Below are 19,543 nucleotides of genomic sequence, written 5' to 3' on the forward strand. Positions count from 1 at the left end.
CCCTTATTTTTTCTTAATTTCTCATCTGAAAATCAACAAAGATAATCCTCTAAAGCCACGCTTTTAAATGAGAAGTAGTCCCTCCTGCAAGCTGGCTGAAAGAGGTGGAAGTGGAAGTGCAGTCCTATTTCCGGCTTTTTAAGTGAACTTCGTTTTGTATGCAAACCAGATGTGGAGAAAACTTAACTAATTAAGTCATCAATTACCTTTTTTCATTTGCGCTGCATTCTGGGGGTTTGAAAACATTAAGCAATTAGTTTCTCTTGGGCGCAACGGTCTAGGCCACATTTTATTCCATTAGGTGTGTACCGTTGCTGAAGCTTGACAACACTTTTCAAATCGATGAGTCTGTCTCGGGACAAACGGGGAAGTGGTTTATATCGTAAAGTTCCTGCGAGGGCAGTGATCTCTAGGACGGCTGTAGTTGTAGAGATTAAGCATTAGGTTTCATACTTCTTTGGAATTCCTTGGAAACATTACAAAAAAAATCACGTGATGAAATTATAAATATGTAACAGTCGTTTTCTTTTTACAGTCTGCGAGTTGATGTTATTGAAAGTGGCAGGCTCCGGTAACTGTTTTATTCTTCAAGAATATGTGTTTATATTATAATTATGTTTCCCTAGAGTAACAATAAATATTGTTGTAAAGAACGTTTCTTGACTATGCAAAAACTCCTAACGGAACCATACCACAGTAAAATGTATAGAAAAAAAATTTTGAATTTTAAAACCTCCTCAACAAATCAGTAAATAAATCGAAAACATAACTAAAGTAACAAAATTAATAAACGATTACTACGTTAAATTTTAGACCGTGAAACGTTTGTACAATGATTTAAAAATTAAAAAGAAATTAATAATAAAGGTAGAAAATAAAGGTTAAAAAATAATAGGTAAACATTGCTTTAAACTTGTTGTCATCGAGAATAAAACGTGTTTAAAATGTTCTTAATTAATCAAATTAAATCTAATCTAATTAAATGAAATGCTGTAATTCTGAAATTATACAAGACGAGGTAAAAATCTAGAATGGCAAATAATAAAAGCAATATAAAATCAGTTGTGGCCTTGGTCTGGAATAGCTCAGCCACACGTACAATGTTAATGTCATAGAAATGTCTATTTAGTCAAATTCAAAGTACTATAATCAGAATAAATTTTAGACATTAAAATCAAACACAAATTAAAAATAAATATGCTGTGCCTTCAGGAAATAAAAATAAAAAATAAAAAAATAAATAAATATGCAGAGTTTTATCTAAGACAGATTGTAAGAATTCATTATGGCTGCTAAGTCAGAAAGCAATCCTAAAATAACGTCATTAAACATTTATAAAGAAAAAAAAAAAAGAAAGAAAGGCAATGCCTAAAATATAATCAAATAATAAAGCCAAATAATGGTGTTAATCTTAAGTTTAAAGTGTGTTAATTTAATGAAAAGATGAGCAACATGTTAGAAAATAGCTGTATGGCGAAATTAAAAGTCCTAAATTTGGATAAATGTAAACATTCTTAAAAAAAGAAAAATAAACTAGCAGTGTCTAAATTTAGTTAATTAATTAAAAATGAATAAAGGCAAAAAATAGGAAAGGAAGGAAAGCCAAAATGGCTTTGTCACGTGCAAATAAAAGCATGGCAAAAGGAAGGCAAATTAAAAATATCAGATATTAATAATTAAACCGAAATATGTTTAGTGCCTGACCAGTAACTAAATAATGAAATCATACAAATAAATTACAAGGAAAAAACATACAAAGAAGAGACTAAATTTACAGAAATATCGGCAGCAAAATTCCATGCCGCAATATTGGGAAAAAAGATGGAAGTGTAGTTGCCAGTGCTAAAATGCAAAAGTGTGGTTTCCGGTGCTAAAATGCAAAAGAGCGGCTCTTAGTTCTAATGTTATTAATTTCGTCACTTCAAATTATATTTTTTATTAGTCCAAAGGGATTTCAGTCCCGAAGGACTATTGCTTTCGTTTTGGCATTTTGCGTCGGACTCATAAACGTCGGTTCACTTTTCAAACTGTTGCCACAAAATGTTAGAGTCCTGCATTATATTTGAAGAAATTAAATAATGAAAAATCTGCATAAATGATTGTCTATTTCTCGCATTGTGATAAAACAATGGTACATAGAGCCATCGAATTTTGAATGACGAAATCCTACTGCGAATATGGGCATCTGAAATCCCAAATTTGGAATTTGTTTTATTATAGATTTTATATTTTGTAAAACTTTAACGAATTTTTGATTTACAAACTCAATGCTTTAAAAGCGAGAAATGGCAACGTTATATAGAAAAAAAAATACTTTTATCTCCAGCTCGCGAGACTGTGTATATCGGAAATTCTAAAGATATGCTTAATTTAACATTATTTTGCGATATTGCTCTTGAACTGAATTTTATGGTTTAAGTGCAAAGAACATGATATTTAATAAATAAAGGTAACACTCAAAACGTTAAAAAAACGCCCCTTTGAACGTAATTTAAAATCTGAAAAATTTCAGATTTTTTTTTTTTTTTTTTTTTTTTTTTTTTGTTTATTGGTTTCTTGAGGAATTTTAAAGTTTTTTTTTTTTTTTAAATTCGTTATATATACTATATATTATGGAGATTTCCGGTTATGTTTTTACCACCAATCCTCAAATTCCATATCACAGATTATGTTCTTACTGCATTAATATAAATATTAACAAGACATAGTGCACAATAAAAATTAAGCTTTATTTAGGAACTTCGCGCACACTGCCCGACAGCCTGCCTGTTTCGCTCTGCTCGCTACTCGTAAGAAGCTTCTCCTCTAGGGTTGCCACACTTATCGGAGGGCGCAAGGCGCGCTCCTTATCGCCATCACCACAGAGTTTCCCCCCAGTTCCTTTAATGGCTATTCAAAGGAACGACATAGGTTATGAAATTATCTCAGAGTATCCGTGCTGTCGGGTATTTTTTTTATGATTACAAAATTAGAATATAAAATTAGAAAAGATCAAAATGCAATTCAATATATAACAAGGTATTGACACATATAATAAACATGAAATAACAAGAAATATGTTAAGATATGAATTTTAAAAAAGTGTTTTAAATTGTTATGTAAGAAGCAAGTTTCTTAGGGAAGTGAACATGTCTTCCCGATCTGGTGACAGTTTGTGTCTTAGAGAGTTCGTTTGCAGATTTATTCTGCTGAACTGTCTTTAAGTCTTTATTTGTTTTCAGTTCAGGCAAATTAGAGTCCGAAAGCAAATAGGCTGGTTTCACACGGTCTATAGACACAGTAGATTTCAGACCGTTAACATCAATTGTGAAAGTTTTGTCTGTTCTAGAAAGGACTTTATGCGGACCTGTATATGGTTGGCACAGAGGTGGCTTTACTCGATCGACACGTAAGTATACATGCGTACACGACTTTAAGGTAGCACTTACGTAACATTTTTCTTGGCAATGTGCAGATGTTGCTATTGGATTCAACTGTTGCATTCTATGCCTAAGATTCGTGATAAATTGTGTTTCATACGGAGATATCTTAGATGACGTTATCATATCACTAGGCAGCTTGAGAGTTGTGCCGTACACCAGTTCAGCACAAGATGACTGTAGATCCTCCTTTACGGCTGTCCGAATACCAAGCATAACAACTGGTAGTGTTTCAGTCCAGTTATTGGTCTCGTGAGCCTTGAGAGAAGATTTTAAATGTCGATGAAATCGTTCAACAATGCCGTTGGACATTGGATGATAGGCTGTTGTTGTGATTCTGTTCGTACCCAAAATGCGCGTGAATTCTGCAAAAAGTGCGGATCTCATTTGAGAACCTTGGTCTGTTGTTATGATCGATGGGCAGCCAAAACGAGATATCCAACAGTTGAAGATGGCTCTGCAAATGGTTTCTGTTTTCATATCCGGGATGGGAATGGCTTCAGGCCATCTGGAGAATCTATCTATTAGAGTCAAAAGGTACACATTGCCTTCTGATGGAGGTAACGGTCCAACGATATCCATATGGATTTCTGAAAAACGTGCATCAGGAAGAGAGAATGTGCCCAGTGGTGCTTTAGTATGCCTAGTAATTTTCGATTTTTGGCAAGATTCACAGGATTTCACCCAATTTTTGATATGATGTTTCATATCAGGCCATACATAACGAGAACAAATAAGCTTCGTAGTAGCTGCAATTCCTGGATGTGACAGATTATGCAGATGATTAAAGATGAGTCTGCGAAAGGAATTCGGAACAAATGGACGAGGAATGTCTGTTGATATGTCACAAAGAATATTACCATCAGAATATTGGCATGGTTTAAATTCCACTTTCAAAGATGATGTGTTGTTTTTGAGAAGGTCTTGTACCTCCGGATCATGCCGTTGAGCTTCCGAAAATTTTTTAAAATCCAAAAATGGAGATTTTGTTATGGAATCAATTTCGATTCTTGAAAGAGCGTCAGCAACGACGTTTTTTGAACCTTGCACATGCCTAATATCAGTAGAGTACTGAGAAATAAAATCTAAATGTCGCAATTGTCGAGGTGAACATTTATGAGGGTTCTGTTTAAAAGCGTATATTAACGGTTTTTGATCCGTATAAATTATAAAATTTCTGCCCTCTAACATGTGTCGGAATTTCTTAATTGCAGAATAAATAGAAAATAATTCCCTATCGTACGCGGACCATTTCTGTTGACTTTTATTGAGTTTCATAGAGAAAAATGCTATAGGTTCCCATGTTTGTTGAGAAAACTGCATAAGTGTGCCGCCGATTGCGACGTCTGAGGCATCTACCCAGATGCTTAGCTGGGCTCCGGGAGTAGGGTGTCTCAAAAGTAAGCCTGAGCAATGGCATTTTTGGCAGCAATAAAGGCTTGTTCAGCATTCTCGTTCCAATTTAATTGTGGGGATGAATCCTGAACACGAGAACGAGATTTCTTTTTATTAATATAGCCTTCTAACAATTTTATTAAAGGGGAAAGAATATGTGCTGCTTTAGATATGAAACATCTGTAAAAGTTAAACATGCCTAAAAATCGGCGAAGCTGAGTGAGAGTGGTAGGTTGAGGAAAATCTAAAATACATTTGACTTTGTCAGGAAGAGGTTCAATTCCGTTTTCACTAAGGTGAAAACCTAAGAAATCAATAGATGTTTGACCAAAGGTGCATTTTGAAACATTTATGCAAAGTCCATATTCCTGAAGTTTGGAAAATAAAGCTTTCAAATGCCTGCAATGTTCCTCAGAATCTTTAGAGGCTATGAGCAAGTCATCGACAAAAGCGTAAACGCCTTCTAAATCCCGCGTAACTTCATCTATAAAACGTTGAAAAGTCGCAGATGCATTGCATAAGCCGAATTGCATACGGATACTTTCGAATAAACCGAATGGTGTGCATATGGCGGTTTTGTGGATGTCGGCTGGGTTAATTGGTATTTGATGGTATGCCTTAATCAGGTCGACATGACTAAAAATTTTAGTACCGTGCAATGCAGCAGTAAAATCGGCTAAATATGGAATAGGGTATTTGTCTTTTATTGTTTGAGCGTTCAATGCTCGATAATCTCCTACAGGTCTCCATTCCAGACTTCCCTTTTTTGGAACCATGTGAAGTGGGGATGCATAATTGCTGCTCGAAGGTCTCAAATGCCCCAATTGCATCATAGTTTGAAATTCTTGTTTTGCTATTTTTAAGCGATCTGGAGCTAACCGACGAGGTTTTGCAACCACAGGTGGACCTTTAGTTATGATATAATGAACGGTGTTGTGTTTAACAGGTTGGTTAGGATCTGGTAATCTAGTAACTGAAGGAAATTCTTTTAAAATTTTGTGATATGGTGTATCACTAAATACAGTTTTTACTGAATAAATGCTTGCATTTTTCACGCAACCGACGGTTTTAAAATGCGTTTTTAAATCTTTGAGACATTTGTTTCTGAGATCAGGCACCAATTCAAAGAAATGGAGAAAATCTGCTCCAAGAATGGGTGTACTAACATTTGCTATAAGAAAAGTCCATGTAAACTGTCGTCTTAATTTGAAATCCAAAGAAAGTGTTTTTTGACCATAAACATGAATAGTAGAAGAATTAGCAGCGAAAAGTGTTTGTTGGGACGAATTCCGTTTTTGAGAATTATTTGCTGGAAGTAAGGACACGTCAGAGCCGGTATCGACCAAGAATGAAAGGTTTGTTCTACGGTCACGAACGAACAGGCGACATGAAACTTGAGGCAAAGAATAAGTCGCCTCTATTCTTTGCTGGTTTCGTTTCCCTGCCATGAACAAGGTTTTGTACATTTGTCATCTCTACACTTTTTCCCAAAACGTCTATGATACCAGCAAACAGAATAATCTCTCCTTTTGGAATTGCTTCTTTCCTTATTGCGATCTCCGCGATTTGGCGAGCGACCACGAGAAAGAGAAATGCGATCAATACGTTTGTTTAATTTTTCTATTTGTTTAAATAATTTATGCTCAAGAGACTGATCGACTGTGCGAGAAACGGCATAAGTCCCTGGGGTTGGATTTACTTCTAAAATTCTGTCGGCAATTTCTGCAGCTTTATCTACAGTTAAATTGGACACCGCTGCCAAAATAGACTGAACAGTCGAAGGCAAACGTTGAAGGAATAATTCTAACATTAAGTTATCAGGAACATTTAAAGATTCTGCTCGACGTTTCATATTTCTAAGCAAATCGGAAGGTTTTCGAGAACCTAATTCTTCTCCAGATAATAATTGGCGAATTTCTTGCTGAGAAGATTCTCCTGAACGATTTATTAACTCAGTTTTAAGCTTTGCATATGGATCAATAGGGTCTGGTTTCATAAGTAAATCCCGTACTATTGATGCAATATCTGGAGGAAGATGAGCAACTACATAATTATATTTAGTAATGGATTCTGTGATAGGTTTGGGGGTGGCAAGAGCAAAGGTACTTTCACACATAATAAACCATAAAGATGGGTCTGATCGGTTATAAACCGGAATTTGGACGGCATAAACATCAGACATTTTGCAAGGTTTTTAAGCCAAAATAAAAGCAAGAATTTAACTAAAGAAAATAGATAAACAATAAAATAAGTAACAATAAGATAAGTAGAAAACAGAATTATAAAATGATCTATAATTACTACTCATCTGTGATTCGGAGGATGAAAACCGATGTAATCCATTACTTCTGGTTTGGAGATCTTGAGTGATGGCTTGTAGTCAAAACCGAAAGTGCTTGAGAACTGTTCATACGATTTAACACAGTCCGGGTTACCATTATGGAGATTTCCGGTTATGTTTTTACCACCAATCCTCAAATTCCATATCACAGATTATGTTCTTACTGCATTAATATAAATATTAACAAGACATAGTGCACAATAAAAATTAAGCTTTATTTAGGAACTTCGCGCACACTGCCCGACAGCCTGCCTGTTTCGCTCTGCTCGCTACTCGTAAGAAGCTTCTCCTCTAGGGTTGCCACACTTATCGGAGGGCGGAAGGCGCGCTCCTTATCGCCATCACCACAATATTTTATAAATATATATATGTGTGTGTGTTTTGTATATAATACATAAAGAAAGAAATTTAGAACTAATTTTTCACAAAGAACAAAAATTTGAATTTCATAATCAATAAATTTCAATAAATCCTTTAAATGTAGAATCAGTTTTGAGTAAATGCTAAAAGCAATTTCTTTCTTCTAAATTCGGAATGGCAACATAATTTAAATATCTTTCCTCGTACTTGAATACCTCGTACTTTTACTTGAATAATCCGCATAAATTCATAAATTTTAAGTGTTTTACGCGTGGCATCAAAATATTGATGCGAAAATCAAGTCGGCATGTGATCCGTGCTTCTGAAATTCAATCAAACGCATATTAGAATTCAGCACATTCATTTATTGAAAACATTGAATCTGATAGCATCCAGGATTTACACCACGAAGAAAAAAAGAATCTTAATATAGTCAGTAATCTATACCAAAAGGAATGAATATGAATGAAATGAATACCCAGACCTTCAATCCGCCAGTTAGCATAGTTATGGGAAGAGAAGATAATATAACGTCAACTCAGCCAGCATTAGCTACTAATGCACAGAGTGATGGACAGAATTTTAAAGAAATCGGTCCACTTGTCTTAAGAGCAGTACGTAATTTGAGGAAACTGAACGGTTGCTCTCTGAAAGACATAAAAGAATTTGTAGCTACCAAAAGCAAATTCGACATCAAGGCGGACGACTCTGGCATTAAAACATTTTTGAAGAAAGCTGTGAATTCCGGCACCCTAAGTAAGTTGGCAGGAAAGTACAAGATACGAGAAACTGCTGGAAGACGTAGAAGAAGCCGACAGACATCGAAATCTGGAGTAACAAAACGCAAAAAATCTCGATCCAGAAGACGTGCTGCTAGCCCTAAAACTAGAGGTCGTCGAAGAAGTGGTAAGGCTAAACGTTCTACTAACAGACGCCGCTCAAGACGTAAAATGCATAAAGGTCACAAACCTGGAGATAGCTGTGGGCAGTAACAATGGGAGAAAATTCTGACGTATTTCCACAAAAATTCCTAATCAGTCTCTTTCAGAACATTTTAGAGCTGTATGTCTTTTAAAATAAACTATAAATATTAGCATACTATTTCTACTACTACATATCAGCACAATGTATGAATCACAGCCTATAAAACGATGTATGTTCTTAAAAGTAATAGTTCAAATAAAAATTTAGAAGTACCCAGTGTTTATTTTTTGCAAAGTACCCAGTCTTTATTTTTTGGAAAGTACCCAGTGTTTTGTTTACTTTTAATAAATGCCAGGTGCTACTTTGGTAGACGGTTGCACGGATTTTGGCGATTTGTTGGCGATTTTTCTTTTGGCGAGTAATACAACTTATGGTAAACCCATTGATGGATAAGTTATTTATGGTAACCGATACTTTGTTGTCATTTTATTTAAAAAATAATGTGTTTTATTGTGCATAAATTCCGTGTTTTAAATATTATTTATGGCTTCTAAATATTAAAAATCAATTTAATTTTGCATTTTTATTTGAAATAAAAATTTTATTGTTTATCATATTTTATGAAATTTTATATTGTGGATGATGTAACCAATGACGTCACCTTACTTTAAAAGTAATTGGTTTTTATATGTATAAATTTAATCTAATGTTTTAAACATTATTTATGGCTGTTAAATATTAAAATACAATTTAATTTTGCATTTTTTTAAAAAATGATTTTATTATGTATGAATTTTTAAATAATTTTAATTCTAGGCGTGATATAATAAGCTCTCTGATTGGTTATAGAATAATTGTGCATTAACGAGCTATAATCAGCTCTCTGATTGGTTACTGAAAATTTGTGCATTTCCGCGCCGTTTTAAAATTTAATTCATATCTTCGAATTCCTTGAAAGATGTCTTCAAAGATGTTATTTAAATTATGATTCCGATTTTTTTGTGGTACTTATCAATAAGCAATAGGTTAAATGACTAAAAAAATGTAAGTACATATTTTTCCTTTATTTTATAATTGCATGCTTCAATTTTTTGTTAAAAAAATTAATACACTATTTTCAAAAATTGCTGAGATAATTATTTTCCATATGTTTTAATGTTAATTATATTCTATATAACGTATTTTAAAGTATTTGAATTTAATAATATTCTAATTCTTTTAAATGCTGGTATGATGGTTTTTAAATCGATATTCAATTTCAGTAATATTTTAATCTAATTAAACGTTGGCACAATGTTTTTATAGCGGTGTTTTTATTCTCTTTGCTATATGAAAGTAATAGTTACCTTACTTTACTATTTTATACTCATAGTAAATGTATTTATTTAACCTTGCTGCCATCTTAAAAAGCGACATTTTCAACAAAAAATTAATCCATTACTTTTAACGATATTTATTTTTTTAAAGTTTTGAATACTTTACTATGCGTAAAAACAGCGTTTTTCAAGATGGCTGACGTTTGTAAAAATCACGCCAACAATTGCGCCAACGTAAATCGCCAAACATCCGTGCAACCGTCTACCAAAGTAGCACCAAATGCCATCTTATGCTGTATTCTCATTTAGATCACTACGAAAATTTCAAAAAATCTGTCTTATATTCAATTGGAAATGTCAAACTTTAGTTTTGAAGTTTCTAGATGAGGAATAATAGAAATTTTACTTTTTATTTTGTCTAATATCTGACGTAATTTCACTTCTTACTTTATTTAATATCTTACGTAACATTTAGTATTTAAAGACAATGAGAAAGAATGCTATTTGTTAACGAATCCTGAAAATATGCTCTGTAAGTTAAAGAACTGGAATTGCCTGTCTGATACACAATGACTCTTTGAATCCTTAAAATCAGTTGTGAAAATTAATTCACGTTCTGTGGGTACCACATGAAAGTTTAAGCGCAGCTATAAGAATTGCTCTTAGTAAAAAAATTGAAATGTATTTATTTCTAAACAGTAATTTAAGATAAAATTTTCAGATTAGCTTACCAGAATATTTTATTACTCAATTTAATTCAGAACAACATAAATTTTATTTTTCGTCCATTTTTACCACCCAGAATTATTTTACAATACTTGCGGGGCTCACTCATATTATATCAGTAGAATACCGGGAAAATAATATAATCTAAAATTTGTAAATTATAAATTAAACATATTTTAAAAATTTGTAAATTATTCAAGGCATTTTCGGCCACCAGCAGTGGAGCGGTAAAGTGGCTGAGCACTGATCATTTGGTACAGGATTCGAATTACAAGGAATGGACTGCCTACATGAGGGTTTTCTGATTTTCTGTGTAACGTGTATACGAGCGAGTTCCTCTTTGAAATTTCGTCACAAAGGTATCTCATCTCATCCATTTGAAAATCGCAAAAATGGACTTCGAGAGTGAGCCCGACGAAAATAGTGTCCAAACAAATGCGAGGATTAGGAGCACCGAGATGGAGAAGAATAAACCTTCTCATACGCAAATTGCAATGCGTATGGGAAAATAAAAGCAGCGGTTGACAAGAAGAAATCTTCTGGCATGCAAATTTATTCTGTCTGTGGGGAAAATTAAATCAGAGAACAAGTATAAATTAGAGGGCATTGCATAATTCTCGGGCGTTAAAATTCATGCGGAAACAATATGTCCCATTACACGAAAAAGGAATATGCGGATATGCATATGATTTACGGCCGAGCAGGTGGCAATAGGCACCTCGCACAGAGGTTGTGCCAAAAGCAATATCCAAGAAGGCATTGTGCACACCATACCTCCTTCATGAACATCGATCAAATGCTGTGGGAGACGGGAATCAACACGAGACATCTTACAATGACATCTTACAAAACACGAGGCGTAATGTAGAGCTAGAACACAATGTGGGCACACCTAACAAAGAAAACGGAGTATTGCAGCAATTTACGATTTCCGGTAGACCAGTAGTTTCCGGTAGACTATGAACTGGGTATTAAACACAAAATGTTGCGCAGAAAACATGCACCCCCTTCCACGTGCAGAAGGTACAACTTCTAGGCGATGACGAATATCCACTTCATGTAGAGTTCATACACGGAATGCTTGATGCCACACAGAAAAACTCACAGTTTCCTGCCAGACCACTGTTTTATTCAAGGCCTGCTTTACGAGACATATTTAGGCCTGCTTTACGAGAGAAAGGGGCGTAAACACACGCAAAGTGCACATATACACTGGTTGACAATTGTTAAGGACGGATCACAAACGGCTACATAGTGCGCTAAAAATAAGTGCGTTTCGATGCTAGGTAAAATAAAACAATGCCAGAATACTAGAACCTAACAATAAATATCATTTATTGTGCTTGGAAATCTTGAAAACTTTGAAAAGAAGTGAAAATGGTGAGTGAAAAAAAGAAAATGAAAAGTGAAAAATAGTTGTATTGGTGCTGAATACGTAAAATGGAAAAAATGGCGATTACTGTTCGCCGGCATTCTCGCGCATGATATCAGTTCGGGATGTGCTCATCATGGAGGGCAATGTAAGATTCCACACGTCTTGTCATACTTTGCACAACATTATACAACAGCTGTTGGGGTGATTCAACCCATTTCTCTATCGTTTCACGGATGAGGGTATCCTTCTTTATTGGAGAGACATCTTTCCATCAAAAATGGCTGCTGGTTTCATAGTAGCTCTATGGGTGTCCAAGAAAATTCCGAATCTATCCATGGGATTCACCGTGGTTGACGGGTTTGTGACGTTTAGAGTTTCTTGAGATATACTAGTTCTTCCTGTTCGGCCACCACTGTAGAGTCATTCGGATTTTTGGAAGCAGGAGATATTAAAATGAGCAATGCTCACACTGGAACTCGAACCTGGACTTCTGGAATACGCGTTGATTGTGCTACCGTTACACCATCGAGGCATGCAGAAAGGAGGGAGACAATAGAAGAAAATGCCTTCTAAAATTTTATCTCAGCATCATGAGACGAATAATTTTGACAATCCAAAATTTGCGTACTCACAATACGTCTTACTGTATCTTGCACTTATGCTAATTTCCACGTTTTCCTGCCTTCCATTTTGTGGCTGTTACTCTCATCCGTTCTTAGCAATTGTCCACCGGTGTCATCGGAAAATCCCCATAGCACTGTCTTCTCGAAAGTGCAACACATGTTCGGTTTTAACATCTTGATAGGGATCCTCAGAGATTATCCCGTACCTTATGCTCAAATGCCTCAATACAGCAAATTATATTTTTTTCCTACTGCACGTCCTCCCGTATTTGATGCAGTAATACCAACCACTATGCACCAGAACATGTGGTTCATGCACCATCACATTTTGCTGTTTGCGGTACGTAACCACCTGGATGCTACGATGAGTTGAATTGGACGCGGCGGATCTGTTACTTGGCCTTCAAGTTCCCCGATCCTCAATGCATTGGATTTCTTATGGGGACACCTGAAATCGTTTGTTTAACAGACCCCTATGGATGCACTGGAGGATCTGACGGCATAGATCGTAGTCACTTCGTAGTTATGTATGAATTCGTCCGTTGGTGTTGGCTGTGCAATGATGTTCGGAGCTACACCTTCGAACAATTCCTCTAAACATATTTCACCATCTCCTTTCTGGCAATGAACTATGATTCATTATAATCCTGCTTGCCCGTTTTTGTTTTACTTGACGTCACATCCTTCGTAACTATTTTTTTGGTTTTTCTTACATTAAACGTGGTTTGTGACCCCATGTTATATGGCTATTTTTCATCTTCTTGAAGCTTACTATCACTCCTCTGAATTTGTCAGGCGAGTTTAACACCCTGTATATAAAATTATTTGTTCTGTTTAATTATGGCAACGCATTCGAGGGTTATCTGTCAAAGGGAAGGGAGACCTTCATGGAGGTCTCTCTGAGAAAAAACCTGCTCGTATAGACGTAACATATGGGAAAAGCCACGAAAGCGCCCATGCAGTCAGTCTGTTCACCAGGATTCGAACACCAGATAGCTACTACTATTCACAAACATTACCGCTCTACAACTGATGGTGGGCATGTATGAGAAGAAGAAAGCAACTTAAGTTAAATATCTTTTGCAAGTGAGTAAGGCTTAAAACTTACTGAACATCTTGTTGGTTCACGTTAATTTAGTTCAAGATTAACGAATTATTGAAAAGAAAACTAAAAAGTCATCAAAAGGATTGTGTCATATTTTTTGGTGACAGATTGTCAGGACTTGTGTTTCTCTTGATTTGGTTTGGAAACTGGAATGCCCTGAATAAGAACAGGGAGCTTACTCAAGCTATGTTAAAGATTTGTGTATAACAGACAACGCAAGCGGGAAAGGTATACGAAATCCTTTATTTTCAATACTTTACAGGCACTTTCGAACATCGGAATACAGAGACCAACAAGAATATAAAACTACTAACTAAAACTCTAACTAAAAGCTAACTTTGAATTAGTATACAAATGCCTAGCACTAAGACTGGCTTTTATTTAAAAAAGGTACATATGTAGTGCGCCGAGCTGCTGAAACTACAATACGTTTGCAAATATCAAGAGGGCTAAACCTCTGGCCTTAAAGGCAACCAGCAACCGAGTGAAAACTCATAAAACTGCAGTAGCAAGCGGCTTGCTTCCTAAAACTCCCTCTCTCTTCCGCTTGGCAAAAAGCCACAACTTAAGTACTTGGGCGTTAGCAAGACAATTTGCATAAACAAGTTAAAGCATTTTATACTGGCCGGAAAAAGAAAATAAGAAGTGATAGTACAGTTTTAAAATAAAATAAACGTTAGTAAAACTTAGGATCCTTACAAGGTATTTTCGAAAACGTTATGAAACTTGTTTCAGTGATTGCATCAAACTGCAATTCCTTCAGGTAATTTTGCACCTTCATCAAGTGGAAGATTTCTAGTAGTTAAGCATCCTATTATTGTATTTTGTCAATGATTAAAATGCTCTAACTGTATAAATAATTGTTCAGTAGAGCTTATGAAAAATTACAATTATTAAATACATCTATTTTAAACCATTGTTTGAAATCATCTACAATTATTAACTAGATTTATTTTCCATTTTAAATCAATTTTTCCTGTGACATTTTCATTTTCCTGACTTGTTTCTTCCCATGTTTGAGCCTTCAGTATAAGTGATTCCATTTGCCGACAGTTTGATTGTCTGAAGGCGTCGTACACTCAAATGGCAAGTTTACCTGAAAGTGCGTCTGATCTTATTTGTATTTGTACAACGAACTTCAAATATGCAGTACTGAGCTCTGAAATTTATGACTAGCCAATAAAAAATTTAATTCCACATGAAATCCGTTTATACACAACCTTACCTATGATATGTCTTCCTTTTCGTCGTTCACAAAATGATATTGATTACGATGTATCACACCCGATGACAAGCCAGGTCATTTCTTAATATTACTTCATAACGATAATATTATCTCCACTTACCGCAACATAAGACCACTACATACCTCTTATAGGCGTTGAATTTAAATTACCAGCTGAGAATAAGAATTTTGCAAATATAATAATTACTCGATCTTTCTTTTCTATATTTAATCTACTTTGTTATGAATGATATAAGTCCAACTAAGTGGTTTAGCACGATTGTTGAAAGATGTCTGATGAGGAACAGAAAATGAACACATTCATTACACGCATATTTTTTATCGTTTTGAATTTTATACAACATTAGAAGCTTCATCTCAAAATGCTGCTAAGAATTTTGTTGAAAAAATATATTCATACATCCTTTATCAGAAAAGTCCAGGACATTTTGTTTTTATTTCTGAGTTTGCAATACTAAAAAGTAACAAATGTTATAACAAATTGCGGCTGGGTTTCCGCGTAAATTCATTAGGTGGCAGGGCTGCGCTTAGCAACACACTGTTGGCGTTGTTGTCGCATTCCTTAAAGTGACAAAATGTTACAGTTTGTGAACAAAGAGTGAATGGGGTTGTTGTCGCATTCCTCAAAGTGACACTGTTACAGTTTGCGAACAAAGAGTGAACATTAAGTTCTGCGTTAAGCTCGGGAAAACCACTAGTGAAACGTAGAACATGACTAAGTAAGCATATGCAGGTGAGGCACTTTCAAGAAGTCGTGTTTTCGAGTGGCACTAAAGGTTTCGTGAAGGCAGAGATTCAGTGCAAGACGATCCCATAGCACATACCGATGCAAATATGGAGCCTGTAAGGCAGATATTGCAATAAGACCATCGTATAAATTTGAGTATGATACTAGAAGAGCTGAATTTGAGTTGTGAGGTGTGTCATAAGATTTGTCTTTTGCCCTGGAACGTTTCTGACAAAGGATGTATATTTAAATTAAATTTTGATGGAAGCGAATCAATTTGATGAGCAAAAACGTAGGTAGCATGAGTTCATAAGAAACAAGCAAGCAAGGGACAAATTTAAGTTCTATTGTTCCGATATATTTATAGAAATAATTCCATATAATGAGAAATTTGGACTCTAACTTACCTGAGGCAATAAGACGGTAAGCAACAAGGATAGACAAAATTAGTACTTTCATCATAGATTTCTGTGACATTCCATCAAATTCCCTAGAAGCAGAATATAGCTGATTAATTTATGCATGATATCCGTAAATTAATCTACTGTTAACAGATAAATTATTCTAATTGCAGGAAATATTCAATATAAAAAAGTCATGTCTTTAATTCATTCAATTAAACTGCTTTCAGTTAACATTGCCCCCTTTATTAATAACCTCTGTGTAGATCTATTGTCTGATATACATCCTTAATGAAATCATCAGAATAATTTCATATGACCGTGTAGTCGTGCCATATGGGCATGCGATTGGGCTTTACAATCAATTATTTTATTATTAAGCAAGACAATTGTATGAAGACTGAGACTTAATAATACAATTGTCTTGATATAATTGAAGAGCATGTACTTCGGAAATTTGAAACGATGCAGCCAAATACGGTTTCTGGTTAGACGGAGGGCCACCGAGCTTGGGGATTACTGTATAAGTGCCAGACAGCTATAGAATCTGTAGGATAGGAATGCAGGGCCGTGGCACATGTGAAACAAGTCTAAGAGAACATGATGCACAACAAGCAGAGTGGATACTGCAGTAGTTTTAAAACTGTGAAAGTTAATCAATGTGTTCCATGTGTAAATTTACTGACAATAATAACAATATGCTTTGAACATTGTTTGATTCAATAAATATAATGGCATGACTTCTTTCTTACACTTTTCGTGTAAAGATTGTAATGTTTATCCTAAGTTGATAACGGTTACTTTTAGTTAAAGCCACTGTCCTATCTTTCCTAATTTCAGCTTATAATTTTCTGCCAGAACGTGTTACCAGAATCGCTGTTAAATGTGAATGAAGCAAGAACAAGTATTTAAAGATGAAGTTCTACTGACTTCGTTAGAGAGCCAGAGATTCTGACCAGCGCGCGTTCGTCTTTTAGGTTGATTTCTCTCTAAAGTTATTTCTACGCTCGGCCATACCTTAGGCCTTTGATAGCTTCACCGTTTATTAAGCGTTAGGGGATCAACTATTGTAGAATTTTGATAGCTTCAGCTATATCTTTTTAGTTTAGTTAAGCTTTATTTCTTAGTATTCCTGAGTTCAAGCCCAAGTGGAGGCTTTGCTGTAAACTCCGAGAAGAAGTCAACTTTTAAATTCTTATTTCGACAAATAAAGGGGATTCAACCCTTCCTGAGTTCTGCTCTCTGTCTACTGAACTAAAGCGATTATTCGCTTACCAGTTCTAAAGGTTACACACATTTAGATGCAAATTATAGGTTGGAATATTGCAAGATATTTTGATCTGTTACAAAATAGTTACTTTTCGAGCTTACAGAGAAAGAATACTTTCATATTCTTTCTCTGTAAGTTTCAAAGACTGAAACAAGTTCATAAAAGTAATTCATGTAATTCACTTTCTTAAAATTAAAACAAATTTAACCAAATTTAGATTTAACTTTTGCTGACAAATAGTTGAGTATTTCAAAGAAATCTCATCTAGGTTTCTCTTTTGAAACTAAAAGAAAAACCTCTCACCCCATTTTCTGAGTATTATATCCTTTAAAAGCTATAATATATTAATAATTAAACATGGAAGAGAACTACAATAAAAGCACATTATCTAGAAGAAAATATTTAAGACTGAAAGCAGGATACAATGCTTTTCGATTAAACACTTTAAGATTATTTTTAACAATATTAAAGTCTTTAAAGAATCATGGTTTAACAGTGGAAACATTTACTAGGTATTGCTAGTGATCTAGTAAATGTTTCCATGTGCATGCTTTGCATACTTTTACACAATCCTATCTTCAATTTATGCTTCTCTTTTCCAATCATCATTTTATGCTATCCCATTTATGGACGTCATTTATTTGTTTTTATGTTCAGATGCCCATATAAATCTGAAGATTACATTTTGTAGCATTCTTAAAGTGAATTTGGTACATATGCACTAAACAATTTTAAGTCATTTGCAATATTAAAAATTTCTCAGTGATACATATTATCATTTGAGATTTAATGTCGCTGTCAAATATTTTCTAAGACATTCATTTTAAGATGCAATTTTTATACTTCCGAGGTTCGATTTTCTCAAGAGTATAAGGACACTTGGATTGTTTTATAATGCGTCGTATTTTTAATTTTTACTAATATTTGAGGAAACACATAATACAAAAGGAACTTTTCTATATGCTATTATAACTGCCACACTAGTCGCTTACCTTATGTATGTGAAAGATTTTATTTACCCCCTCCCATATTTGTTGAATTTCTCGTTATTTTAGCACTGATATACAAATAAGATATTCTATTTAGTTTCTAAATCTAATTTACCATAGTTTATAAAGATTTAAAAGATATTTAGTATTAGATGTTATCTGCTTACGGGAGCCTAGCTATACAGCTTTATTTTCTTCCCTTGCAGATGCATTTTAGCTACTTTGTACACTCGATATGTATTTTGACAAAAGCAGCATGAAACATGTGATCACAATTCTTGCAAGATTCAAATACAGAACCTTCCGTTTGCTAGCCGAACGTGTTTTTCAGCTACATGGTATAGAAGAAGAAAAACTGTACAACGTAACATAGAAATTTAAAGGATCTTCATATTTTGGTGACAACTACTTACAATACTACAGTTTCACGCTAATCACTAAAATTCTTGCTTCATAAATGCATATTCATAAAACTTCGCTCATTCTTAACCGAATGCGATACTTCATTTAAACCGTTTCGAAACCTTTTGAATATTAGTAGCTTCTAAAGACACAAGAAAAAGTGCATATAAGGTATACTTTGAATATCTACGACATCCTGTTTTAAGGAAACATAAGTAAATAGGTCATTGAACTGATAATAAGTTGTTTTAAGGAAATGATGGGTGATACGGTAAATATTACGACGATATATGGTAAATATTATAATGATGGGTAACCATTAATCTGGAATTAACTGAAAAAATATGTTTAAAGTAACTGAAAAAATATGTTTCTTTTAAAAAAGTAACTGAAAAAATATGTTTCTTTTAAAAAGTAACTGAAAAGTAACTAAAAAAATATGTGTGAAGTATGAAAAGTAACTGAAAAAATATGTTTCTTTTATGGAAGTTCCTAATTCAACTAACATCGTTGTGAATTTCCCAAATTATAATGAAACAATGTTCTCCATAACCAATCAGCAGTGCTTCGCCCACGGGCGCTTTCAGCGTATTTCAGATTTGCTTTCGTTGAAGTTTCTTTTATTTTAAAATAGGCATTTCAACCCGCATTTCGATGGGAAATGGAGAAGAGTCGTCTCCTATTTGCGATCAAAATACATGTCGTCACCACCACTTAACACTTATTTTCATAACCTCATCTGATACCATAGCTGAAGTCCCCTTTCATTTATGAGCCTTTCTTGAAGTGAAGCGTATTAAACCTAAATAAAAAGGAAAAAACACAGATAGGAGGAATCAAGAATCTGTCGCAGCTATAGTTACCATGGTAACGAGGCATGCCGATCAGGAAAATGCCCCTGAAGTTCTTTTTCTAAAGTCACAG

At 34.5% G+C, this 19,543-nt stretch overlaps 1 protein-coding gene across 1 annotated transcript in view; it reads right to left on the reverse strand.

Moving 5' to 3' along the window:
- The window catches only part of LOC118192344 (uncharacterized), a 197,357-nt gene that overhangs the window by 167,842 nt on the left and 9,972 nt on the right, over nucleotides 1–19,543 (reverse strand). The window contains exon 2 of the mRNA XM_035363287.2: nucleotides 15,965–16,047. Coding sequence (XP_035219178.2) covers nucleotides 15,965–16,034 — 70 coding nt within the window. The 5' untranslated portion in view covers nucleotides 16,035–16,047. The remainder of the gene's footprint in view (nucleotides 1–15,964; nucleotides 16,048–19,543) is intronic.

The sequence above is a fragment of the Stegodyphus dumicola genome, chromosome 10 (genome assembly GCF_044657685.1).
Source record: "Stegodyphus dumicola isolate Sdum_Otavi_A_Nest chromosome 10, ASM4465768v1".
Lineage (NCBI taxonomy): Eukaryota > Metazoa > Arthropoda > Arachnida > Araneae > Eresidae > Stegodyphus > Stegodyphus dumicola.